The sequence below is a fragment of the Onychomys torridus genome, chromosome 19, assembly GCF_903995425.1.
Source record: "Onychomys torridus chromosome 19, mOncTor1.1, whole genome shotgun sequence".
NCBI lineage: Eukaryota > Metazoa > Chordata > Mammalia > Rodentia > Cricetidae > Onychomys > Onychomys torridus.
The window spans coordinates 10,457,724-10,484,771 of NC_050461.1; the positions used below are offsets into that span (position 1 = coordinate 10,457,724).

The 27,048-nt window shown below is 45.3% G+C and overlaps 1 protein-coding gene across 4 annotated transcripts; it reads right to left on the reverse strand.

The window, feature by feature from the left end:
• Nucleotides 1-1,321: 1,321 nt before the first annotated feature.
• On the reverse strand, nucleotides 1,322-22,337 carry Ddo (D-aspartate oxidase). 4 transcript variants are annotated; one of them, XR_004943198.1, is made up of 6 exons: nucleotides 22,098-22,337; nucleotides 20,210-20,384; nucleotides 18,939-19,047; nucleotides 14,640-14,816; nucleotides 11,345-11,486; nucleotides 3,273-3,333 (listed from the first exon to the last, which is right to left on the reverse strand). XR_004943198.1 is itself a non-coding variant. In XM_036169008.1 (5 exons), exons 1-5 carry the CDS (start codon nucleotides 22,248-22,250, stop codon nucleotides 2,766-2,768), a joined length of 1,182 nt encoding a protein of 393 aa, XP_036024901.1. In that variant the 5' UTR covers nucleotides 22,251-22,322; the 3' UTR covers nucleotides 1,322-2,765. The 4 variants fall into 4 exon arrangements, 3 of the variants coding, with proteins under 3 accessions (XP_036024901.1, XP_036024902.1, XP_036024903.1); XM_036169008.1 differs by lacking the exon at nucleotides 11,345-11,486 and having other exon boundaries at nucleotides 1,322-3,333; nucleotides 22,098-22,322; XM_036169009.1 differs by lacking the exons at nucleotides 11,345-11,486; nucleotides 18,939-19,047; nucleotides 22,098-22,337 and having other exon boundaries at nucleotides 1,322-3,333; nucleotides 20,210-20,371.
• Nucleotides 22,338-27,048: the final 4,711 nt, after the last annotated feature.

Here is a 27,048-nt window from a genome sequence, read left to right on the forward strand (position 1 = left end):
GCCCTGTGACAAGACATCACCTGTGCTGAGCTGCAACCTTTGTTTTTATTTTTACCATTAAAAATGTTATCTTTTCATGTTAAAATGCCCATTTATCATGATATAGTTTCCATGTGATGCATACGTTTTTTGATGTAAGGCATCTCTTGCCTACTTTAATAGAATTCAGAATAATTGAATTTTGGCAATAGAATCTAAAGTCTACACACACACACACACACACACACACACACACACACACACACACACACACACACACTTACTCATCTACTTTTTATTTCTTGTCATTTCTAAATTTCCCCGTCTGGTTTATTTGAGTTTGATACAACATCACCCCCTAGTGGAAATTACTAGTAATGAACCAGCTTGATGTAAGAATCTTAGCTCATCAAAATACCGTTGCCTCTTAAGCCTCAGCATGACGCTCTCTTCAAACAAAATTGCAATCAAAACCTCAACAGAAAAGTGAAAATGAGCTATTCTGGAAATTTTCTCCTCTCTGCATTTTAAAATAATTGTAAAGATGTATTTAATGGCCGGGCGGTGGTGGCGCACGCCTTTAATCCCAGCACTCTGGGAGGCAGAGCCAAGCAGATCTCTGTGAGTTCGAGGCCAGCCTGGGCTATCAAGTGAGTTCCAGGAAAAAGGCACAAAGCGACACAGGGAAACCCTGTCTCAAAACAAAAACAAAAACAAAGATGTATTTAATGTGTATGTATGTATATCTATGTGTATTATGTGAGATTGAATAAGAATGGCCACCAGAGGCTCATATATTTGAATGCTTGATCACTAGAGAGTGGCACTACCTGGGAGGGACTGGGGGTATGGCCTTGTTGGAGTAGGTGTAGCCTTACTAGAGTGGGTGTGGCTTTGTTGGAGGAAGTGTGGGGTGGGCTTGGAAGTTTCAAGGGCCCAAGCCAGGCCCAGTGGCTCTCTGTCTTCCTGATGTCTATGGATCCAGATGTAGAACTCTCAGGACCTTCTCCAGCACCACGTCTGCCTGCATGCCGCCATGCTTCCATCCTTGATGATAATGGACTAAACCTGGAAACCATCCCCAATTAAATCTTTTCCTGTCTTAGAGTTGCCGTTGTCATGGTGTCTCTCCACACAAACAGAACACTGACTAAAGTGTGTGTGTGCCTACAAAAACCAGAAGAGGGTGTTGGTCCCCCTGAAGCTGTAGTTATAGGAGGTTGTGAGCAATCTTAACTGCTGAGCTGTCTCTCAGCCTTGTCGCTGTATTTATGACCAATCTCTCTCTCTCTCTCTCTCTCTCTCTCTCTCTCTCTCTCTCTCTCTCTCTCACACACACACACACACACACACACACACACACACACACACACACACAAATACCTTCAAGATAGACCTTATTATTCAGAAAAAGGTAACTTCCTCCAGAATTAAATGGCATCCCTGCCCCAAGATTGCTTATCTCAGTGAATGGATACATCTTCTCCCAAGCCAAGAGCACTCCCAAGGGTCTTCAATGCACAGGGATAAGCTAAAGGCTCTAAATAGATCTAAGTTAGGGAATTACACTAAATTACTCAGCTCAGTAATTCTCAAACTTGTTTTATCAGAAGACATATTCCTTTCCTCCCCAATACTCTTTAACATGAAGAATACTTTGCATTGTATGTCATTTAAAACGACTGTTCCGTCTCCATTAGCAAATTAGCTTTTTGGTTGCATAGATTACTCAATCTCCAACAATGCTCATCACCATGCAGTCAGCCAGCTCTCGATCATTTGTGGTAATGAAAGATGCAGCCTAGGTGACTGTCATGGTAAATCCCTGTTGTCAGCTTGACAAGATGGGAGACTGCTTAGGCGAGGACTAAACCACCCCTTTGGGTGGGGCTGAGGGAAGATACAGATGACCTAATCAATAACTTAACCCATTGACGAATTCAAGAATGAACTATTGGGATAAGTTTAGGAAGTGGGGGCTGGCTGGAGGGTTAGATACCTGGGGTGGGGGGAGAGGCTGCATCTGGCCCTGACCCTTCCTGCTGCCTCTCCACTCTGCTTTCTTGGAGGCGTAAGTGGAAGAGCTTGTTCTGAAGGACCCTCCCGATGAACCAAAACAAAACAATAAACAAAGTATTTCTTTAGGTTGTTTCTGCTAAGCGTTTGGTCCCAGAAACAACAAAACATACACAGTGACAGGCATGCAGTGCTCCTGAACTGGGGTACCACTTTCATAGACCCTCCACACCCATCTTCTGCTATCATGACCTGCAGAGGGGAGGGAGGGGCTGCCGCCAGGGCTGCCAATAACCATGCTTTGCCTTCAGCTAAACACAGGAGGTCTGAACCATGTGCTCTTGTCTAGAGGGATGGTAATACTTACTTGGCTGGCTCTATGACCTAAGAGGATCGTGCACAGCTCTACAACTGACAGGGATACAAGTGTTTCCAACACCTTGTCTCTCCTTAGGAGTTTATGAGCTAAAGATACAAAAATCCCTATCATTTACATCATTCATATAAATTGGCATTAGATCCTTCCCAAACATTCCCCTATATAACAAGTGTTTTTAATAACACATAGTTTGACAAAAACGGAGCTTTGTGCCCTGCATCATTCGTGGCAAGCTTTCTGAGATTACTGCTGTGTGTTGCATGATTTCTAATTTTGAAAATAAAGTCAAATTCAGCTTTCAAGCAGTGGAAACTTGATGAGGACCGTTATGGACCTTACACTGTGCGTTGACCAATGTCACCTGGGGTTATTTGCTGTCCTTTGGTGTCAGCTACAGTTTTGACATAGTAGCTGGGGTCCTGAGAGTATGGATCCATTCCATCACCAGCCTGGTGGCTTCCAGAGCAGAGCCCCAGTGCACCGAGACGCCCCCACTCCCATGGCCATAGTTATGGACCACAGGCAGCCTCTGCCCTCCTCGGACTAGCATCTCCTTCTGCAGACGCACACCCGGCCGGCTGGGCCTCAGGCCCACTTTCTCTTCTATGTTACAGGCTCTGCGGAGGGAGGGCTCGAGAGCACAGCACCGAGAGAAAATCTCTCTGCTAAGTCCCGCATCTGGGGATAGATTCCAGTCTCCTTTGTGTCTGGTGCCTCCCAGGGTGACGTAGGATGTACCAGGATAAATGTACGTCAGACCGCTCCCATCTCGGATGAAATGCTTCACCCAGGGGGCCTGTGCCCGGAGCACTTGGCCCCTTACAGGGGAAATCATGGCGTCGCCCGCAAGCTGTCGGCTTCCCAGGCCTGAACAATTGACCACGATGTCAAAAGATGGCTGCAGCTCCCACAGGTCTTCTATTCTCCTGGTGAGTAGCAGACCTCCATGTTCCTTTACCCTGGGAAAGAAAGACAGGGGTGAGCTATAGCCATCCCCTACCCACTTTCCAAAAAGGAAGGTCAGGACCACAGAAACAGCAACAAGCTCTCAGGAGGTCCCCGGCTCACAGCACCACAGTCTAGCTCCATCCTCGGCCAATGGAGACTCCTAAGGTTAATCCTAAATGAAAACCTACTTTGGAAATCCAAAATAAAGAAAATCATATGTCTTGTTCTTAAAACATTTCGCAGAGTTCCTTTATCTAGATGAGAAATAAATACCAAACTGACCTGTATTTTAAACACCCAAGCACTTCCTGTTCAGATACTACTGCCTCCACATCGCCTCACACCCTGTTAATTTTTGCATGCGCCTTTGTATAAGTCAGCTTGCTCTGGTAGACAGTTGCTGTCTCTGTCTCTGTCACACACACACACACACACACACACACACACACACACACGAGAGAGAGAGAGAGAGAGAGAGAGAGAGAGAGAGAGAGAGAGAGTTTTCACAAAAGGAAGAAAACAAATAGCTGGTGGATTAAATGACAGCTTGGTGGAGGCAAATACTTCAATAATGCGAAGGAATGGCTTATCAAGCTTTGTAATCATTGTTGAATTGTAGAATGATATATACAGCATAAAACCTCACCACTCGGGCCATGTTTAAGTGGACAGCTCAGTAGCATATTGTGAGTGGTAATAGGTAAGCTCACATTGTCGTACAACCACTCATCCCAGCAACTCTCTTTGTCGTGAATGTGGAAATTCTGCAGCCATTAAAAAAAAAATAACTCTGGTAATCTTGTCATCTTAATCCTATAATCTTGTAATCCTATCATCGTATTCCTAGGTTCCTTATAGGATACAGGGGATTTAACATAAGAGACTCCTGGCAGTTCTGTCCAACAGATGCAGGTTGGTCATCTAGAGGCAGAACATTGCTAAGAGGGACGAAAATATTGTAAGACACAGTGCCCTTCCTCAAGGGCCAGAAAAAGAGCTGGAGACAGTGTAGATGGCTGGCAGGGTAAAGCTTTAACATACAGATACAGATGTGCGCGTGCACGCACATAAGCACGCACGCATGCGCGCGCGTGCACACACACACACACACACACACACACACACACACACACACACAGGTTCCATCTCAGGGGAACTCTGACAAATAGAGTGACACCCCAAAGGTGTCCATCTCTTTGCCTACCGTCACTCAGGCACATCCCAGCGAGAATATGGCGAAGACAAGACTGACAACAGAAGCAGGTTTGGGCGCCTGTGCGCCCCCTCCCACACACACCTCTGCCTCAGAGAGAGGAAGTGCCCGCGCTAGTTCTCAGCACGCCTCCCTTCCATGCCAGATGAACAAAGGTTTCGTAAGAAGGAAAACACAAGGAAAGTCAGAAACTTCTGGACATAGGACAAAGACGTGGCCGGGAGGTACACCGGTGGCAGAGTTCCACCACTGATTTTAACTCCGCCGGAAAACACTCGGACATTCTACCCCACTTCCTAGCTGGGAAGTTCAGCTGAAACTTGCTTTGAGATCTGGGAGGAACTGGCCTTTGGACATTGGTCCCCAGTTCTAGAAAACGCCACAAGTAGAGGAGAGTACAAGAGAAGAGCATCACTGCTTGCAGCATCGCAGGCCCAAGAGCAGCTCGGCTTTTGTGAGTGGAGTTTTGTCTTCTCCAAGCTCAGCAGATGGGGACTGCTGTCCGAGGCCCAGGCCCTTGCTCACCCAACCCCCCCTACTGGAGGGTCGGCTCCCATATTATCTCTGAGCAATGTGAAGGACAGCCAGAAACCTCTGGCTTGGATTCATGTATTATATATTAAATATTTACAGAAGGCCCAGCTGTGCTAAGCCCTCAATAATTTGAACCTGGAGTGTACTTTCCATTCAGTCCAAGAGGTTGTTTCAAGCACTAATTTTCGCTTTACGTATCCTTGCTTGTTATTCAGAAAACCAGTGGAAGGCTGTGGCATTTACCTGCAGCAAGAAAATCAAAGACTCTGGCAACATCTATCTAGACAGGGCCACAAATAACCAATGAAACATCTAGTGTAACAGAGAAACTAAAAGGAATGAGAACGTAAGTTTCCACTCTCTCCATGGAACAATTGGATCACTGGATGACACTAACAATCACTGGATGACACTAACAATCACTGGATGACACTAACAATCACTGGATGACACTAACAATCACTGGAGGTACACTAACAATCACTGGAGGTACACTAACAATCGCTGGAGGTACACTAACAATCACTGGAGGTACACTAACAATCACTGGATGTACACTAACAATCACTGGATGTACACTAACAATCACTGGATGTACACTAACAATCACTGGATGTACACTAACAATCACTGGAGGTACACTAACAATCAGTGGATGTACACTAACAATCACTGGAGGAACACTAACAATCACTGGAGGTACACTAACAACAATCACTGGAGGTACACTAACAATCACTGGAGGTACACTAACAATCAGTGGATGTACACTAACAATCACTGGAGGAACACTAACAATCACTGGAGGTACACTAACAATCACTGGAGGTACTCTAACAATCACTGGAGGTACACTAACAATCAGTGGATGTACACTAACAATCGCTGGATGTACACTAACAATCAGTGGAGGAACACTAACAATCACTGGAGGAACACTAACAATCACTGGATGTACACTAACAATCACTGGATGTACACTAACAATCACTGGAGGTACACTAACAATCACTGGAGGTACACCAACAATCACTGGATGTATACTAACACTCTTTGGAGGTACACTAACAATCATTGGATGTACACTAACAATCACTGGATGTACACTAACAAACAATCACTGGATGTACACTAACAATCACTGGATGTACACTAACAATCACTGGATGTACACTAACAATCACTGGAGGAACACTAACAATCACTGGATGTACACTAACAATCACTGGATGTACACTAACAATCACTGGAGGTACACTAACAATCACTGGAGGTACACTAACAATCACTGGAGGTACACTAACAATCAGTGGATGTACACTAACAATCACTGGAGGAACACTAACAATCACTGGAGGTACACTAACAACAATCACTGGAGGTACACTAACAATCACTGGAGGTACACTAACAATCAGTGGATGTACACTAACAATCACTGGAGGAACACTAACAATCACTGGAGGTACACTAACAATCACTGGAGGTACACTAACAATCACTGGAGGTACACTAACAATCAGTGGATGTACACTAACAATCGCTGGATGTACACTAACAATCAGTGGAGGAACACTAACAATCACTGGAGGAACACTAACAATCACTGGAGGTACACTAACAATCACTGGAGGTACACTAACAATCACTGGAGGTACACTAACAATCACTGGAGGTACACCAACAATCACTGGATGTATACTAACACTCTTTGGAGGTACACTAACAATCATTGGATGTACACTAACAATCACTGGATGTACACTAACAAACAATCACTGGATGTACACTAACAATCACTGGATGTACACTAACAATCACTGGATGTACACTAACAATCACTGGAGGAACACTAACAATCACTGGATGTACACTAACAATCACTGGAAGTACACTAACAATCATTGGGTGTATACTAACAATCATTGGATGTACACTAACAATCATTGGATGTATACTAACACTCATTGGAGGTACACTAACAATCACTGGATGTACACTAACAATCATTGCATGTACACTAACAATCACTGGATGTATACTAACAATCATTGGAGGTACACTAACAATCATTGGATGTACACTAACAATTGCTGGATGTACACTAACAATCGCTGGATGTATACTAACAATCATTGGAGGTACACTAGCAATCATTGCATGTACACTAACAATCGCTGGATGTACACTAACAATCATTGCATGTACACTAACAATTGCTGGATGTACACTAACAATCATTGCATGTACACTAACAATTGCTGGATGTATACTAACAATCATTGGAGGTACACTAACAATCACTGGAGGTACACTAACAATCATTGCATGTACACTAACAATCATTGGATTTATACTAACAATCATTGGAGGTACACTAGCAATCATTAGATGTATACTAGCAATTATTGGATGTACACTAACAATCACTGGAGGTACACTAACCATCACTGGATGTATACTAACATTTAATAGTAATATCTCTGCCCATGACCTTGGGCTATATGGCCCAAAGGAGGCAATGCTTCCTGCCATTGTATGTGACCTCTTATAAGGGAAGGGAGAAGCTCCTGGCTGAGAGGTGGATTCGTTCCCAGTCAGATCAGAGGATGACTTCAGCTGTCTACTCCGTTCTGTATTTGTGAGTGTATTTCCTCAATTTATATCTTAATAAATTCTGCTGCCCATTTAATAGACTCACATGGATTGATCATAATTCTAACAGACCGTGTTTTTAAAGGTGAAATAATTCTCTCTGGCTGAACGCTGCCAAAAGAGGAAATTGGCGTTTTGTGGCAGCACTAACCAGCACTCTGTTCTGGGTTTGTGATGTTTAGGAAATAAACACCACCACAGAAAGACAGAGTGAAAAGAATCTAAGACTCATGAGGTGTGGCGGGGAGTGCTGGGAGAAATGTCTACTGAACACTACACAGCTGTTGCTATCCTGAACTCCCAGCAGCCATTGTGAACTGCACAAGCTTGGGCCCATCAACATTTCCCCATGGCTGAGGAGGGCCCAGGAGACTCCACCCTTCCCTCTGAAGCTGCTGGAGGAGGGGGTGCTGTTTATTGCAGTGGTGTAGCCACTGGTGATTTTCCCGTTTTCTAGAAAGTAAATAACCCCCAACCCAGGTTCTGCAAGTAACCCTAATAAAACTCAGTGGGTCACAGAAAAGAAAAAAGGAAAATACACAAAAGTAGGACAGGAGCTGTCTGGAAAGAAGGATGTTTGGGTTCTGTTTGCTTGTTTTAGCTCTTGTTGACTGGACACAAGCTGGAGTCATCTGAAAAGAGCAAACCTCAGTAGAGAAAATGCCCCCATTAGATTGGCCAGTTGGCAAGCCTGTGGGGCACTTTCTTGAGTGATGTGGGAAGGCCCAGCCCACTGTGGTTGGGGCCATCCCCCCACAGGTGGTCCTGGGTTGTATAAGAAAGCAGGCTGAGTAAGCCATGGGGAGCAAGCCAGTGAGCAGCACTCCTCCATGGCCTCTGGCTCCAGGTTCCTGCCTCCAGGTTCCTGCCCTGCTTGAGTTCCTGTCTTAACTTTCCTTCATGATAGATTGTGGTCAGAACATGGAAACCAAAAACCTCTTTCCAGCCCGAGTCGCTTTGATCTCGGTCATGTGGTTTTACCAGAGCAATAGAAGGCAAACGGGAGGAAAGGGTTTCAACAGAGGAGGGAGGGAGGTGAGAGAGTAATAAGGGCTGAAAACAACTAAAATTCATTTTATACACACACAAAACTGTCAACGAAGAAAAGAAAGCAAAGCAAGCACCAAGGGGAGACCTCTGGGAGGTGGGGTCGTCTTCCCCTCATTTTCCCCATAACCTTGTCATGCTAGTCAATGTCTCCAAGCGTTTACCCTTCCTTCCCTTCCTCCATATTGCCGCCCTCGCCAGCTCATTGTGGAAATGAAAGGAAACAACATCTGGACCAGGGCTGACAAATGAGTGACACACCACAACATGTGGACCAGGGCTGACAAATGAATGAAACACCACAGCTGCCGTTGCTCATTTTCCTAGAAAACTAAGAAGGATCAAGGGTTTGTCACACGTCTATAGAACACAAGTCCTGCTCTGTGACCTGCGGGTAGGTGTGCTCCACATCTGCATGTCGCTTGCTTTTAACTGTGACCACTTAGACTCTTTAGAGACTTTAACTGTCTCTTCTCCTGAACACTGTCTTGGTTTTGTTTTTCTTTTGATAGACCGCAGGTTCCACGTGCTAGTCTTTGAACACTATGTCCTGTGCTCGGCCGTTCTAATTGGAACTCATGGTTATTCTTTCTAATTCATGGAAATAAGTGAACTTACTAGCCTTAAGATTCATGCAAATTTCTTAAATTCACTGAACTTATTTCCTTAACTATAGCCTAGGGATAAGAGCGTGCCCGGCTCAAAGAATAGTTAGTTCTCTGTGCGAGAATTCAATAAACGCAAATGTTCTTTTCTACTTCAACAGCCCTCGCTGGGAGCTGGGAGAAAAGCCAACATGTCACTGGAGATGAGGTGGGTGATGTACGGCTGGGCTTTGGGAAGGTCCAGCCAGGATTGCTGTGCCGGGTCCCTCTTAGACCTCTTTCCCAGGAAGAAACCTGCTGCGCATGCCCAGAGACAGGTCACCCAGTGCTGTTTCAGCATGAGTTTCTGGTACTGCTCACCCATCACTTTATATCTCAGGCAGTACATCAAGCCTGACCCCTGTGTAAAGGAGGAAACAGTATCCAGATATTAACTCAGATGACCGGGTGCCTAGAAGTTTGCTTTTACAACCATAGGAAGCTGCTATTGCAGCAGCTGGGGAGACCAGCTAGGGATAGACAATGCTCAGTCACTTTCCTCTAAAGATTCTGGCAGACAGCGAGACCCCATTTTGCAAGGAGAGCGCACCACAGGCCCATAATCCATGAGGAGTAGGGAGCTCCGTTAACTAAAAAGCACTTAGCAGGAAGAAAAGGCTCTGCTGGAGAAATACTGCTGTGGGTAGCAGGGACCTTTGGGTGGGGGAACAGGGCAGGAGGGAGGGCACAGGCCAGGGAAGAGGCAAGCTAACCCCATAGAGCTATGCCCTGGGACCCACTCACCTGGAATCAGCTCCCTGAAACACAGTCTAATGGTTTGAGAGGAATTTAATGAATAGAAAATGAGGAACAATAGACATTTTTTTCACATTTTGTTTGGTTTTTTCAAGACAGAGTTTCCATGTGTAGTTTTGGTGCCTGTCCTGGATCTCTCTCTGTAGACCAGGCTGGTCTCAAACTCAGAGATCCTCCTGGCTCTGCTTCCTGAGTGCTGGGATTAAAGGCATGCGCCACTGCCGCCCGGCCAAAAATAGACATTTTTAATCATTTAAAATTCTGATGGTTTCTAAGCTGTCAATCATGCCTTTGAGACACATGATCCATTATTTTGAGAATGTTATCCAAATGTTACCCTCTGCTTTGCAGAGCTACAAAGTGAAAACTCCTATTGCGGATGTACGTCTACTCTGAAGAGAAGCTAAAAGACTTGGGGCTACACCTCTGCAGACTTATGCCCTGGAAACTTCTGTGCCTTGGCCAAGAGGAAGGACGCTGTGACTGTGTCCAGGCCCAACTGGCATCTCAGGCATCTGAGCATCTTCCCTAAGGGTGTGGGCACCAATTCCAAAAACGTGGAGGAGGCCGGAAGCAGAGCAGGGCTGCCTAGAGTTGGGGTTCAGAATTGGATGTGCCCATCCTTGCAGGGGTGAAGATAATCTAGGGGCATTTGTGCCTCTCAATTTAGCTATCAGACTAATGAAAAATGGACCCCCAAGAAATTGAGATTTCCCCAGGAATCCCATGCTGGGAGAAGGCTGAGGCCCCGGTGTCAGACATGGGGTGGGGATGTCTCCTGGAAAGAGGTTCTATGCAGCAGCCCTGACTGGTTAGCCCACCTTGCAGTGAAGACCAGAGCTGGACACAGTGGAAGGAGGCAGACCACACCCTGACAAGAGCTGTTCGGCTATACATACCTTTGGCCTTCTATTTAAACCAAACCCTAATTTTAGCACCCTGGAGGTGGATCTGGTTCTGGGAGGTGGACTAGACCTCTTTGATTTTCCTCACAATGTGGCTAGCCTGAATAATGCTCCTTTTCCTGCTTCTCACTGTCACCTGTGTGTGTCATTGGCTATGGAGGACAGGGTCAAACCTGGTTTACTAGGGCCTTCCAGGAGCTCTGATCCTAACAGCTCTGGTATCTGAAGGAGGACATCTCTCTTGGTATGGAGTCAGCTCTCCTCTTACCTTAGAATGTATAGAGGTGACGCTGGTGGCGGGTCTCCAAAGTCAATCAAAATGAGTTTTTAGTCACCGTGCGAAAACAGATTGGAGTAGAGAGGTGAGACCCAGAAAGGGGCTTGGAAGCCATGTTGAAAATGAAGAGCGTCTGAAATGGAGAGATGTAGGAATGGCCAGGACTGGGATCATGGACAGGAATTCCACTAGAGAGTTATATTGGAATTATTATATATGCATTGCTAGGTAACCTTCAAATGGAATCCCTGCTCTTAACCCAAAGAATGACACCTTACCATCAGAGGTCAAAAAATCAACTTTGTTCAGTCAGTTTGCTCAAAAACAACAAGAAGAAAAAGAAGACTAGTTTAAATTTCACTTGGCAAGTCATATGCATACGATTTACAGGGGAAACCTAGTTTCTTCATAGCAACGCTTCCTGTCGCTATGCCCAACGTAAGTTCCCATAGTTAGAGCTTTAAAATGGATTTTAGGTTTCCAAAGCCACCAAACGCATATGGTCTAATTCTGCCCTGACCACATCTCTTGTCTGCTGACTGTTGCCCTCACAAACACCCTCACAATGAACTGCATGCTTCTGCACACTTCTCTGAGTGTCCACTCTTGGCTGGTCCTACTCCGTGAATGCATAAGAATCACTCCAGGACACACCAGGCATCATATATAAGACAGCTTCTGGTCCCTTGGAGGAGCGTATACAGATGTGGTCCAGGGCTTTTATAGGCACACGGTCCTGAAGGGGAGCAGCTATGCTCCCTTAGTCCATAAAGGAGGTGTTGAGGAAGAAAATCCAGCCAGAAAGATGCCTTAGAGCATCTTAATAAGAAGCCACCACTGCCATTGCACCCCACACACCCTTCATCCGTCCCATACAAGCCTTACCAACAGGAAACACAGGCAGCACCTTCTTCCCACCTTTGACAGTGTCCTCTCACTTTGTCCTTGCCCACCCATGAAGAAACCAACAGTGAACACACTCAACTCTGTGCTGGAGCCTACAGTCTCCCACTCCTCTGACCAGGCACTGGGGAACAGATGCAGGACAGGAAGGCAACCCCTAAAGCAGTGGTTTCCTAATAGCATGACCCTTTAATACAGTTCCTCATGGTGTGGTCACCCCCAACCATAGCATTAGTTCATTGGCTACTTCATAACTGTCATTTTGCTCCTGTTACAAATCATAATGCAAATATCTGATGTGCAGGATATCTGATACAAGACCCCCAAGGGTTGAGAACCACTGCCCTGAAGGATACATCAGAGGGGAGGCGATGTTCCAGTAGGCCCACTGTGTGCTGGACAGGAGGAGCAAGACTCTGTTCCACACAAGAAGAGGCCCTTGCAAGTTGGACAAGCATAAAAGTTGGGAGAGCCTGTCCCCTGGGTGATGTGCAATGCAGGAGAGCCTGGCCCCTGGATGATGTGCCATGCAGGAGAGCCTGTCCCCTGGGTGATATGCAATGCAGGAGAGCCTATCCCCTGGGTGATGGGCAATGCAGGAGAGCCCGTGCCCTGGGTGATGTGCCATGCAGGAGAGCCAATCCCCTGGGTGATGTGCCATGCAGGAGAGCCCATGCCCTGGGTGATGTGCCATGCAGGAGAGCATTTCTATCTAACTTCCTAGGAAATCACAAGAGTCTGGCAGGAGGAGAACACAAAGAACATGAGCAAAACTAGGGAATGCAAGGCCTGTCCAGAAAAAGCAACAGATGCGTCTCAGCGTGGGCAGGGAGGTCCATGCTGTGTTCTGTGGGGGCCTCGTCGGGGCCAATGGATAAGGCCTGGCATCCTGGAAAGGAATCAGCCATCTAATTTATAGGCCTCTAGCTTTAAAAAGAATCACCAGGCTTTCTAGACGTCATCAAATGCAGGGTGGCTCTGGCCCCTTCAGGATAATTTATTTAGGTAGACTGCTTGGCAGGAGACCTATTGCCTCTATGATTCACTTCCTGGGATGGCAAGCCAAAAAGCAGCCAAGTGTGTGGCTTTGCTAACTGACAATATAATATATTACCTGCATGGGTGATTAAACCTCTCAGGGCTTTTTGTGTGTTGGGTCATTTTAGACATTATGGGCAATGTTTGAGAAGGAGATGATCTTTTCTGTTCTTGGAAAAATAGTTAACGGTCTAAGTTGTAATAAAATGATATATTTCTCCTGGGTTGATGTAACATCCTAGCAGGTGCTGAGGCTGAGGCCATTGCTACATGGTACGCTGGGAGAAATGTTCCCTTCTGAATGAGGACACAGAAGGCTGAGCGCTCGGCACTGTGGGGAAGAGGCGTAGGAGGAAACAGAACAGGCCCAAGTAGAAGGCACAGCAGAGATTGTGTGGCTGCCCATCTGGGTCTGCCCAGCCCACAGAGTGAGCCCCAGATGTCTTATTCCCTCATATGACACCGTCCTGCCTCCCACCAGCCTGAAGGGCTCCTCCTGGGCTGCAACAAGGCTTTGCCCAAGCCTTTCATGGAAGAAAACGGGGTAGGTAGCCTTCGTCATCCACCATATTGGCCATCTGGCCAGATGCCAGGCTCATTAAGTAGATTAAAAAACTATATATATATATAGTCCCAAACATTTCCGATAAAGGTTACTGACCCTGTACCCAGATTTGGCGATGGACAGGGCTTGGGTTTCACAAGCCCTCAACCTCATGCAATGGATGAGCAAACCTGCAAGAGATGTACTGATGTGTCTCAAGCCAAGACACTCTTGCCATGTATTCTAACAGGCTGGGAACAGGAAGTGCTGAAAACCAAGCCAAATGAAAGGTGCAAAGACTGAATTTTAAGAAGCAATTACGTACTTTAGATAAGCCCTCAATTTTAATGTTCTTATTCATAATCAAATTAATAATAATCATAGTAATAATAATAAGTTAAAAATAATAATGAAGTTATTTTTACTAAAAATAAGAAAAAATAAAAAATAATTTATGATAAATATAAAATTTTTCTCTTCCAAAGAACTAAAGCTGTAAATGCATTATCTCAATGCCTCCATTTTCCAAATGAGGAAGCTAAGATTTCAGTAACTGGCTTTTCTTGGAGGGAATGGGGACAAATGAGACACGTAGTTACCGTGAGTGTGGTGCAGGCTTAGTCCCTTGCCACACATACACTCTCCAGAGGCTTCCACAGAGCCCTGGCCATACATTTGTGAGCAGCAAGACAATACAAGAGAACCCTGAGGAGCTCCAGAGAGCGTGCAGTGAGTTTTATGAACAGCTGTGCAATAATTTATCACCATGTCAAACAGGAAGACAAGGACATTTCAACCAACCTTTTCTCCAGCCATGGGAGGTAGGCAGAAGTCTCACACTTCAGAGTTGTAAAAGCTTGACCAAACACATATTGAGGGAATCGCTTCAGCTCAGCCTCTGTCATCTTTCGAAATCCCAGAACGACATCAGCCCAGAAAGGCACCTCTTCTGTAGGGACATTCCGAAATACCTGCCAACTGGTGTACGGGAAGCAGAAGAGGCTCCTTAAATGTTGGGAAATCTTGTATTTTTCATAAAGTCCATATAAAATTCCCTAAAGCATTTTAAAACTTCACTTCCTATAAACACAGAAGAAAAGATCGATTCTTCCACTCTCTTGGGTTCAGATAACCTGAGTAGCCAGAGTTCAGATGTTTACGGCTGAAGGATTCAGACATGTAAAGTATTCGCAGGGTTGGGAGTTTGCTCAGTGGTAGAGCTCCCAGCTGGCATGGACCAGGTCAATTTTCAGTCCATAGCATGACAAAAGATAGTGTGTCTTTTTAAATCTCAATTTAATTTAATTTTATCTGAAATGTTTTTGCCATGATTTCCTTTTTACATGTTGACTATGAATTTTACCTAAATAAATAGATTTAATTGACTTTTCTGAAATGTTTTTTCCATGATTTCCTATTTTCACGTGACTACATATTTTTGAGGAAAGTTTTTAATGTTTTACACAATACTTCATATAAAGAAAAAAGGAAAAATATAAGAAATTCAAAGGTTAGCCTTGATTTTGAACATGATATCTTAATTGGTAGGATTTTGCTTGCTTGCTTTTGAGACAGTCACTTGGCTGTCCTGGAACTCACTATATAACCCAGGCTTCAACTCACAATGATCCTCCTGCCTCAGCCTCTTGAGTGCTGGCATTAAAAGTGTGCGCCATCATACCTAGATAATTGGAAGGAAGAAGATGTGTGACTTTTAAGTCAAGTTCCAGGATATTAAGTAAGGAATCACCAGAAAAACCTGTTGGGGGCCACAGCACAGTGGGGGTGATGAGTCTTTGGGGGCACAGCACAGTGGGGGTGATGAGTCTTTGGGGGCCACAGCACAGTGGGGGTGATGAGTCTTTGGGGGCACAGCACAGTGGGGGTGGATGAGTCTGGGGGCCACAGCACAATGGGGGAAGATAAGCCTGCAGTGGTATTGGTGATCAATGCCTATCATGCTGGATGAATTTTATCAAAGTACATTGCATGAAATTTTCAAAGAATTGATAAAATGATTTAAAAAAAAAAAAAACTTTAGATATATAAAAGGAGAAGAAGGAGCCTGGAACAGACTGCCAATAGCGGCTACACATTTGGACTTTTTAAGTACTGGGTCGCTTCCATTCGCAATGGGCAATCATCCTTACTCTAACGCATCAAGACAGAAATCTGCATGCTGAAAATGTGGTTGCTAATATACCAGAGTTTGTGTCTCTAAGTAGAACAATTCACCCAAAGCAGACCCTGGGAAGGTAGAAGTGTTGTTTGGGCGCGTCAAGTCTCCCTCCTCATCATTATGCATACCCTGCCTGGGCTATGTGGCCCTCCTCCACAGCTTTGCCCCCTCACATGCCCCTCCAGCAGTACCCAACTCTAAAATGTTAACTGAGAAGCCTCCTTGATCCCTACTTCCCTATACCAGTAATTTTTTTCCCATTTTTTGAGATGGGGTCTCTCTATGTAGCCCTAGCTGTCCTGGAACTCACTACATAGACCAGGCTGGCATAGAACTCATTGAGATCCACCTGCCTCTGCATCCCAAGTGCTGGGATCAAGGGTGTGTGCCACCACCACCCAGTTTAACTATTAAACCCCATCAAATCTCCTTTTAACCATTTCTCAAATCCACCCACTCTGTCTCCACACTATCCACGTATATATTCTCATCCCTTTCCGCCAGTTTCGTCTCTACACTACAGAAAAAAATGCCTTTGCTATGCAATTCTGAACAGTTGCCTCACTGTGTAAAATACCCCAGTGGCTGCTCAGTACTGTGGGTTTCAATACACCACAGTCACCTGAGACTGGCCAGTGTATGGGCTGTCCTCTCTATCTGGGTTTGTGTCCTCTGAGTCCACCCTATCTCTGTCCCTTTACCTGTACTAACTTACACTCATATTGAGGGCCTCAAAGAAATCACTTTTTGCTACATGGATTCTGATAAGTTTCTGGAGCAAGTTTCTTCCCCAGACACATGTCTCCACAGCTCTCTATACTCCAACCTCTGGTAACAGATGCCCCATTAGTAGCTTGTAAGATTTAGGACATTCCCAACAGGCCACAAACACTTGTCTTCTGTAAAATTCACTTAACACATATTTATTAAGCATTTACTATATGTAAAAGTCTTCATTGCCATATCTCCAAGACCTAGAAGACCAGGTATAGAGAATGCTACCAAAGTTCATTTTGAAGGAATTAGTTGAAGATTAAAGTTATATCAAAGATACACAAGATATTTGTAAAGCCTTAATTTTGAAATGAAAGAATACTAAAACATGTCTGTTTCTAAAAATTACTTAGAGATAACACTGATGAATTCCTATTGGTTTTGGAACAAGTTCAGCACGACCATAACATGAACACTGTACTTCAATATGGCTCAGCAGCTAACCTTGGAGAGAAAGACTAGGCCTTGCCATTAAAAAAAAAAAGAAGTCCATGGCTTGATGGTTAAGCAAAACCTGCTTCTTTGGGTAGGAGCTTTGGAAAAGTAAGAATGTCACCATCCACCCTGGTGATTACATGGTGAGGGATTACATGATTAGTTAGGATTTCTGTTGCTGTGAAAAGACAAAATGACCACAGCAACTCTTATAAGGGAAAGCATTTAATTGGGGCTTGCTTACAGTTTCAGAGGTTAAGTCCATTATCATCATGGTAGAAATCATGGCAGCCTGCAGGCAGACATGATGCTGGAGAAGGAGCTGAAAGTTTGACATCCAGTTCCTCAGGAAGCAGGAAGAGAGAGAGACACCAGGTCTGGCTTGAGCTTCTGAGACCTCAAAGCCCACCCCAGTGTCACGCTTCCTCCAAAAAGACCACACCTACCCCAACAAGGCCACACCTCCTAATAGTGCCACTCCTTATGGGCCTCTGGGGGCCATTTTGATTCAAACCACCACAGAAGGCAAGAAGACAAAGATCAGAAATCTGATATTAAGTATGCACTTAGAAGAGGTGTCCATGGAGCCTGGAGCATTTTTTTTCTTCTGCTGCTTTTTGAAAAATGTTTGTTTACTTATTTATTATATGTATATGCATATGTGTCTGCATGCCTTTCTGTGCACTACATTCAGGCAAGAGCCCACAGGGGCCAGAGGGGACACCAGATCTCCTCCAACTAGAGTTACAGGTGGCTATGAGTCATCATGTGGGTTCCGGAAGCTGAACCCAGGTCCTCTGTGAGAACAGAAAATGTCCTTAACCACTGAGCCATCCCTCCAGTTCCAAGACTGGTACTTTTAAAATAGTCTCGATGGCACAAGGATGGAATAGCAGTTGGAAACATCATACAAGGGAAGTGTCACCCGCTCTTCAGAAGGCTGTGTTCCCACATAGGATAGCATTGATGACAAACTACTTTTGTCATTTGGTGCCACCGAGATCCAAATTAAAGATGCTAAAACACTTAGTATTCTCTACTTAAGAGGATGTGGGATGAAATTATTGTGTTTTAAGTGCTGTTTGGGTCAGAAATGTTAAATGGGGCTTGTTCTCAAACCTCACTGAGGTGTGCATTTTCTCTAAATCGGATATTAACATACAGAAAGGCATTAAGCATTTCAGAAACACTATATTCCAAATGGCACTTTAAGAAATGACTTTAGGGCTAGAGACATAGTTCAATCATAGAGCACTTGCCTAGCATGCACAAGGCCCTGGGTTCAATTTCCAACGCTAACCCTCCCCCAAAGCAACTTTAGGATGTACAAAACTTACTTTGGGGGCCATCTCATTTTCTAATAATTCTCAAATAACTAAGGCATCTCCCTGGCTAAGGTCTCTGTGTCCATTCCAGTGTCAGCCACACCTCCCTCCACACACCCAAACTCAGTGTTTATTCACAGCTAAGCATCTTTGCTTGTTTTTCTTCATATTTTCAAACCACTTCACATTCCTTGCACTCAAAAAACTCAAAGAAAAAAATGTGATAAGAAATTGCAATGGTTATCGATTTGAAAAAAATCCTAATTCTGTTAAGTAGTGTTTCCCAAGTTTTCTGAAGAAATCCCCACTTCTTACAACTATATTCTGCTGACCTCTGGGATCTGCCTGTGTTGTTCTAATTCCACAACTTTGGGTGCCCTTTCTTACCCAGACACCAGGTGAACTCCTGCATCTGCAGCTTCTGCAGACTCAGCGATTGTGGACAGGTGCTGGAAGGTCTCTGTAAACCACTGCTTCTGCCTGGTCACAGGCGTGTCTGTGTGGTCACAGAGAGAAGCGAAGGGCACAGAGAGGAAATGGTCATGACACAAACGTTGTCAGGGAAGAACATTCAGACAGAACACACAGAGTTTTCAACATCGATGTGTCTGTCTGACCCACTCTTGTAATGATGTACTGATGGAGAGGCTAGTCAGGGCAGCCTGACACCGAAGCCAGAAGCACACAAGGTATATGCCCAAGATGCCAGCCGGAGCAGGAATGAGTGATTGACTGGGAAATCCAGCCAGGCACATTGTTGGGACAACAGAAAGAACTTAGAGACTCCTTTATTGACCCTAGGTCAATAGAGATGTATTAGTAGCAAGACTTTTAAATTAATCACTGGTTATAAAACCCATAAATATTCCTTTGATAGTGAATAAACATTGTCATCTATGAAAAATGTGCCTGTATGAGTGCAACACTCTTCCAAAATTGCAGACAGGCTGCTTGCTTAGGCAGAGAAGAAATAATAATTGCACTGCAGAATTATGTTAGACCTCAACGAACTGTCCTCCAAGGACCTATGTCAGTGTGGAGAGATGATTGAATACACATCCCCATGCTCCTACCCCTGAACCCTAAACACAGAATAGTGGCTAAGAGCCACATGCTACAGAAATCATCCCCAAATACCAGACAACTCCAATTCAACTGCAGATTGAGCGAGCATGGTGATCTAATTCATATTCAAGTGCCATATCATATTATAGTAGCCAGTGTGGCAGGAATAATTGCAAATGCAGATGGATGGATGGCTCTGTGCAGGGCACTGTTTTGAGCTCTGTGAACATTATCTCACTTAATCCTCACAAGAGCCTACCAGATAGGCATGGAGCATATTTATTACGAGTGCTGGTCTCAACCATGCCCTAGGCAGAAGTCTGGGGAACAGAGTAAAGCCATCCTCCAGCAACAACAGAATGATGGAGAAGCTGATCCAGGACACCAAGGCTCTCAGCCACAGAGAGAGCAGAGGTCCCTGTGATTTGGATGACCTCTCAGAAGAAGTGTCTCCTTTAAAGACGCCCTGGGGACACCAGGCAGCCTTCAGGATCCCTCCCTCACGCCTGGTATAAGCAAGGGAACTCTGAGCAATGGTCACAAGAAAGGCATCTCGTGGAAAACTAGCACTTGCAAATACACCCATCTCTCACCTGGATAAGTGTGAGGAATAAGCATTCCAGCTGCTACATTGCTGGTGGTATCGGGAGTGAACTTGTCTGAGATGACGGTAACAGAGCATCGGGGGGCCAGCTGGGAGATGCACACGGCAGTTGACAGCCCTATCACGCCAGCTCCGACAACAGCAATGCGTACCGTGTCCATGGCCTGAGAGGAGGAAAATGCAAACCAGCCACCTTGTTTAGAGAATCATTCTGCCCAGATGAATTCCAAGCCTGCAATTCTTTCCTTGCGTCAGGCAGCAAGAGTTAAGACTTTCTTCTGAGGTTCCCGTGGGTGAAGCCCAGCAACTCTTTGAACTCATTCCATTAAATAACAGTGTGAACAATAAAGTCTCTATAAACATTAGCGACCAAAACAAAACCAGCCTAGCTTTGCCTGCCACGATCACCACCAGTTAATCACATGGCATTTGGGGGGCAGATTTCTAGTCATTGTGCGCATGCCTGAACTTTTCCCCTGTGGGCACATCCTAGTGAGTGCTGGTGAGGTAATCAAGGCCTGGAAAGCTGCGGGGCTGTGACCTCTGCTCCTAGGACCCGCTGGGGAGCAGACACAGAGGCACCAACTGGCAGCGTTTGTGCACATCTGTTTTGAATGATAGCATCTGGGAGAGCTTGAGGGATGGAAACCATTGCCTCTTTTCTCATCTTCAGGGTCTCTGGAAACCAGCGCCCCCTCCCTTCCCAGCCTCCTGACTCCCATCACTGTCTCCTCCTACGCTCATAACTCTGAGCCTGAACCCCCCTACCCGGACAGCTCCTGGAAACCAGGCATCCTGGACTGTGCCATGGGTGGTTCTGTAACATGAAGGAATGGCATGGTCTTTGAGCCTCCATGCCCTCATCTGCAGACCAAATGAATTCTTATCTCCTTAAGTGGGAAATGAGAGGCTGTGGAGGCTGTCTCCCAAACAGGCCTCTTGTGGGAGGGTATAGGGAAAACGTAGGAGCCAGGTGCCTGTGTCAGGCACCCGGAGGCTGACATCTCGTGTGGGAGGTAAAGAGGGTGGCAAAGATTTCAGCACCCTCCCCTGGAAGCCTCTCTACCTGCCTTCACTTCTTTGTCTTGCCATATCTGCTCCCTGCCCAGCTCCCTCTAACTGGCTCAATTCCAAACTACAGAGAGATTAAAATATATGTGTGTAATTTGTGTGTGTGTGTGTGTGTGTGTGTGTGTGTGTGTGTGTGTACACATATAACAATCATTCTAGTTAGTCATTGCCATTTTGGGGGGCAAAGTTTTAATACCCAGCCAGCTGTTCAGACTGTCAGCATAAAAGCCTGTCCTTGGCACAATCCCTTCTTGCAAAGAGCAATAGCCGGGCATAAGGTCAGGTAGAATCAACCATGACAGATGTCGAGCGGTCTGGCTCTGGATGGTTCTCTGCCTCCTTCCTCACTCCATGTGACTCTGACTCTAAGAGTACCTGAAGCCTTTCAGGGAGTTTGATTGTGTGCTGTTTCTATTACTAAGCTGTGTGTGTGTTTCTGAGCAGGCGAGCTGAGATGCCAGCCGGCCAGAGCTGAGAGAAAACAAGAGGCGCAGGACAGTTCACTGGGAAGGCCGGAGGAGCAAAGTCCTGGACGTGTTCCCAGGGGGTGTAATAGAAGACAGACAGCCATGCCCTACCCAGCCACTATTTCACAGCAGCTTGGCCTGCCCCGCAGCTTTCTGTAACTAATAAGTTAACACAAGGGCGTAAGCAACCTGTGGCTAGGAATAACCAGCTGCCAGATGGGGGAAGGAGAGCCAGAAAGATAAGAATGGATCCCTGGCCCCGATCCCACCAAGACACACCCCCAAACTCCCAGAGTGCAGACAGAATGACCCCTGAGTCAAAAGTGGGGGTTCAGATACCTGTCTCTGAGAAGGCAGTCTTGTATCTCCCCGGCAGAGGGCCCGGCACCAACACTTGTTTCCAGTGACCTGGTTTCCTAAGAGACAGGGAAAACAAAACCCCTTCCCATTGGGGAAATTATGAAGGGCGTTCTCTCTGAGCTTACTCTCCATTGGCCCATTCAACTGTGTCAGCCTCTGCCCAGGAGAGAAGAGCAGGCAAGCTCTGTGGAGCCACCGCTCTGCCAGGCCTGTAAGGGAAGGTTCGTCCTCCGGGGCCTGTCTTTGTCTGGTTTCCAGGCACTTCAGCTTGCCAGCCTGGAGTTTCTCCAGCTGTCCTGTTTGTGTGGTAAATAACGGTGGCCTGTCTGGCTTCCAAAAAGTTCCGGCTAGCACCAAACACCTGTTTTCCCATTGCGCTGTCCAGCGTGGTCTGCCATCTACCATTAGGTGCCTGGCTCTGGTGGGCAGCTGCAGAGGGTGGGATGAGCAGGGCGCAAGGCGGTGAAATGTTGTTGACAGTTGTGATGACAACCTGGTGGTCGCTGAAAACATTCAGAAACTAAGTTAGGAGGACCAAATATTTACAGAAGGGAAGCAGTATTTGCTGAGCATCAACTGTGCACAAAACACTGACCACTTTAAAGTTGCTTGTTTCTAGAGAAGCAATTCAAAGTATCACGGTAGTGAAAATAATATATTTTAAAGATTTATTTTCTATTTAAATTGCTACAGTCTTGGAGGGGTATGGGTCCATGAGTGCAGAGCTCACTGCGGCCAGAAGAGGGCATCAGATCCTCTGGAGCTGGAGTCACTGGTGGTTGTGAGCCACCTGATCTATACAGGTTCTGGCAAATGAACTCTGCTCCACGAGAAGAGCAACAAGTGTTCTTTTTTTTCCCCCAGAGCTAAGGACCGAACCCAGGGTTTTGCACTTGCTAGGCAAGCGCTCTACCACTGAGCTAAATCCCCAACCCGAGATTTATTTATTATTTATTATGTATGCAGTGTTCTGCCTGCACATATGCCTGCAGGCCAGAAGAGGGCACCAGATCTCATTACAGGTGGTTGTGAGCCACCATGTGGTTGCTGGGAATTGAACTCAGGACCTCTGGAAGAGCAGTCAGTGCTCTTAACCTCTGAGTCATCTGTCCAGCCCAAGAACAACAAGTGTTCTTAACTGCTGAGCCATTTCTCCAGCCCAAATAATATATAATTTAATAATATTAATATTTAATTTAATAATATTAACAATATTGATATATTAATAGGAAATTTAGCATGACTCATGCATGTGACACCATGTAACACTGCTATCCTGAGACTAGATAGGCACTAAAAACACACTCTACATTCTGTAGACATATAAACAGAAGCTCCAAGACAGCAAGGAAAGGCCCATGGTCTCTTGTGTGACAGGCGAGTCTGAGTAGCAGATGCCCAGCTCAGGCTCCCAACCAGATCAGGTGTCCTCACTGTCTCATCTCGAGCCAGTCACCTGACTTCTGAGTCTATTTCCCCACCTAAAAATGGTGAGAAAGAAGATTCCCTTTGCAAGTTGCTGTGAGCTCAGCTAGGCAAGATTCTACATACAGCAGTCTAAGTATCAAAGGGAGAAAAGACAGTGTTTCCCCTGTCCGTACCCATACCCCCAGTCACTCACCGTGGAACATTTCCGAATTTTTCTCCACACACACCTGGCAACCACTATATCAGATTCTCCATCAGATGCCTCATACAGTGCAGCAGGATTCTCACCCAGTTCAATTCAATTCTGGCACCTTCTACCTGGAGATGGCACCAGAGGCCCACAGGTTGAGACTTCAGTTCTTAAGACTTGCTCCTTATCCAATTTCAGATGCCGACCTCAAATCTATCAACAGCACCACAAATGTGGGATCCTGCAACACTCATATCAGGGTCAATTGAGTTATTACAGCACCTTACAGAACTCTGGTATGAAGGCTGCCGGTGAAGAGCCAGAAGGAAGCTGCTGACCCTGTCCTTCCAGATTTCAGTAGATGTGACTTTGGTCACAGAGGATCCATTCTCCCTTCCCTGGAGACCAAGGGGGGATGCTGAGAGTTTCTGCCTTCTTTCTTATCATGCCTTGGTCTCTTCTGTGACCAGGCTCTTTCATGAAGAAGGCCCTCGTTCACAAGGCAGGGCATCCCTATACAAAAGACGCTCCCACTCCTGTCACTCCAGATTCTAAGGTGTTTTAGGAGCTACCAGGAGCTGAGAATAAAAAGCAGATGTACACTGCATGGTACCCCAGGCGATACCGACATTTTATTGAGCGTAACTATAGAATAGGAAATGCTTACAGCGCAGTTCCTCTGTCTCGGGACACTGCAAAGGCTTTAAGAGATTTAAGGAATTCTGGGATGCTGTTTGTCTTCCTGCGGTATCCGGTAGAGTAAGACAGGCCTCTAACAAACAGCACAAACATGGGTGTTGTGCAGGCTCAGGAGAGGAGAAGGAATGTAGGAAGACCCCAAGGACCACAAAGACCAGAGGAACAAAAAAAGGAAGGAAGGAAGGAAGGAAGGAAGGAAGGAAGGAAGGAAGGAAGGAGAGCAATACCAGGTGGGGATAATGTGATGGGGCAGAGGCCAGAAACTTGCACAGATTGAGCGTTGCCCAACCAAAGAGTGTGTGCTGCCAGAGGAAAGAGAGGGAGGTACTTGGGCGGTGTGTGCAGGAGCAGTCTGTGGAAGGGCAGGGATTCAAAAGCAATGGAATCCATGGAAGGCACCTCCCCTTGCCCTGGCCGGGGCTCTACTACCCTTTAAAGGTCAAGAAAAGGAAGCCACGCTAAAACCTCTTTGTTTTCTTCCTGCAGAGCAATAGCAATGTGACGGCTCATCTGATAAACGGAGAAAACCAATTAACTATAGCTGAGAGTGGGTGTCAGAACCCTGAGGGACCATCTGGTGAGATCTGCTGTGAGAACTTTACACTTGCACGGCTGAGATCCAAGACGTAAAGGACTTGCTCCCTGAACGATGTAGAATAGGGCATGGAGCTGATGAGCCATGACTAGCCTCCAAGTATTACAAAGACAACATATATTTATTTTCCAATTATAAAATCAAAAGTGTGCACATGTTAAGAAATGCCCAAGCCAGGCATGGTGGTGCATGACTTTAATCCCAGCACTTGGCAGGCAGAGGCAGATGGATCTCTGAATTCAAGGTCACCCTGGTCTACAGAGCGAGTTACAGGACAGCTGGGGCTACACAGAGAACAAAACAAAACAAAACAAAACAAAACAAAACAAAACAAAACAAAACCTGTCTTAAAACACTCAAAAAAAAAAAAAAAAGATGAAAGAAAAAGAAAAGAGAGAAAGGAAGGAAGGAATAGAAGAAGGGAGGGAGGGAGGGAAAAAGGAAGGAAGGAAGGAAGGAAGGAAGGAATAGAGGAAGGGAGGGAGGGAGGGAAAAAGGAAGGAAAGAAGGAAGGAAAGAAGGAAGGAAGGAAGGAAGGAGGGAAGGAAGGAAGGAAGGAAGGCCATGCAACAAAGTAAAAGTATGAAGGCTGAATGCTTGATGAATATTTGTGAACTTTTATAATGAAAGACCTGGATTCTCTCCTATTAATTAAAATTATCTTCCTTCTTAATTAAAAATACTTATCAATGTTGCTAAATATAAAGATAACATATAAAAATTAATCTAATTCCCTCCAAGCATGGTTGTTCATACCTGTAATCTAGTATGTGGGAGGTAGAGGCAGGATCATGAGTTCAGGTACTTAGTGAGTTTGAAGTCAGCCTGGGCTACATGAAACTCTATCTTAAGAGACAAAATAAATAAATAAAATTATTTCCTGTCAATCATGTGCAGTTAGAAATGCCAATATTAGAAACCTGGGCAGTCTTAATTGTCACGAAAATTTACATCCAGGAATGAATACAACAAAATATTATTGGTTTTAGCTCCATTCCTCTACCTGCAAATTTTATTTTTTTTACAGATGAAAAAGATTCCAATGTGTACATGGACCACATTTTCATCAGCTGAGGAATACCTAGGCTGTTCCCTGGCTATTGTGACCGAAGCCACAGTGAGCATGGATGTGTAAGTATCTCCATAGTAAGATACAGACTTCTCTGCGGGTCTGTCCAGAGTGGAACCACTGGACCGATGTTAGATCTATATCTAGCTTTTTGAGGCCCCTCCATTCTGATTTCCACAGCGGCCACACGATTTGCACTCCCACCACTGATGAACAAGTAGCTCTCCCTTCCCCCATCTGTGCCCACATTTGCTGTTACTCAGTTTTTTCTTTGTTTTGTTTAAGGAAATAGGATTTATTTATTTATTTATTTTTAGTCATTCTGATTGGGGTAAGATGAAATCTCAAAGTGGTTTTAATTTTTCACTTGCCTTATGGCTATGAACATTGAATATTTTTAAAAATAGTTTTTAGCTGGTTGTACTTCTTTGGGGAACTCTATTTAGTTACATGCCCTATTTTAAAACTAGGCTGTCTTCCTGATGTTTAGAATTCTTTTGCATGTTCTAGAGACTAACAGTACCAGATGTGTGGCTGGTAAACATTTTCCCATCCTTTAGTCTGCCTCTTTACTTAAAGATGGTTCCCTTTGCTATCCAGAGGCTTCTTGGTCTCAGAGGCCCCATTTGCCAGTCGTTGGTACCAGCTCCTGCGCTGCTGGAGTCTGATTCAGAAGGTCATTATCCACGCCTACAGCTTGAAGTGGATCAGATCTTCGAATCTTTAGATGAATTTAACTTGGCGTAGTCGTAGAGGTTGGGAAAGTTGGGAGCCATTGGGGGTATTTCAAGGGAGGGGTACAGGACACCACTGAGGTGGAGGAGTATGGGAGGTTAGGTGAGGACAGGGAATACTCAGGGGCGTGGGGAGGTAACTCACACTGAAGACCCTGGGGAAAGCCATATGGAAACCGACTACTGTAGACTCCATAAAGTCCGTAAACGCAATT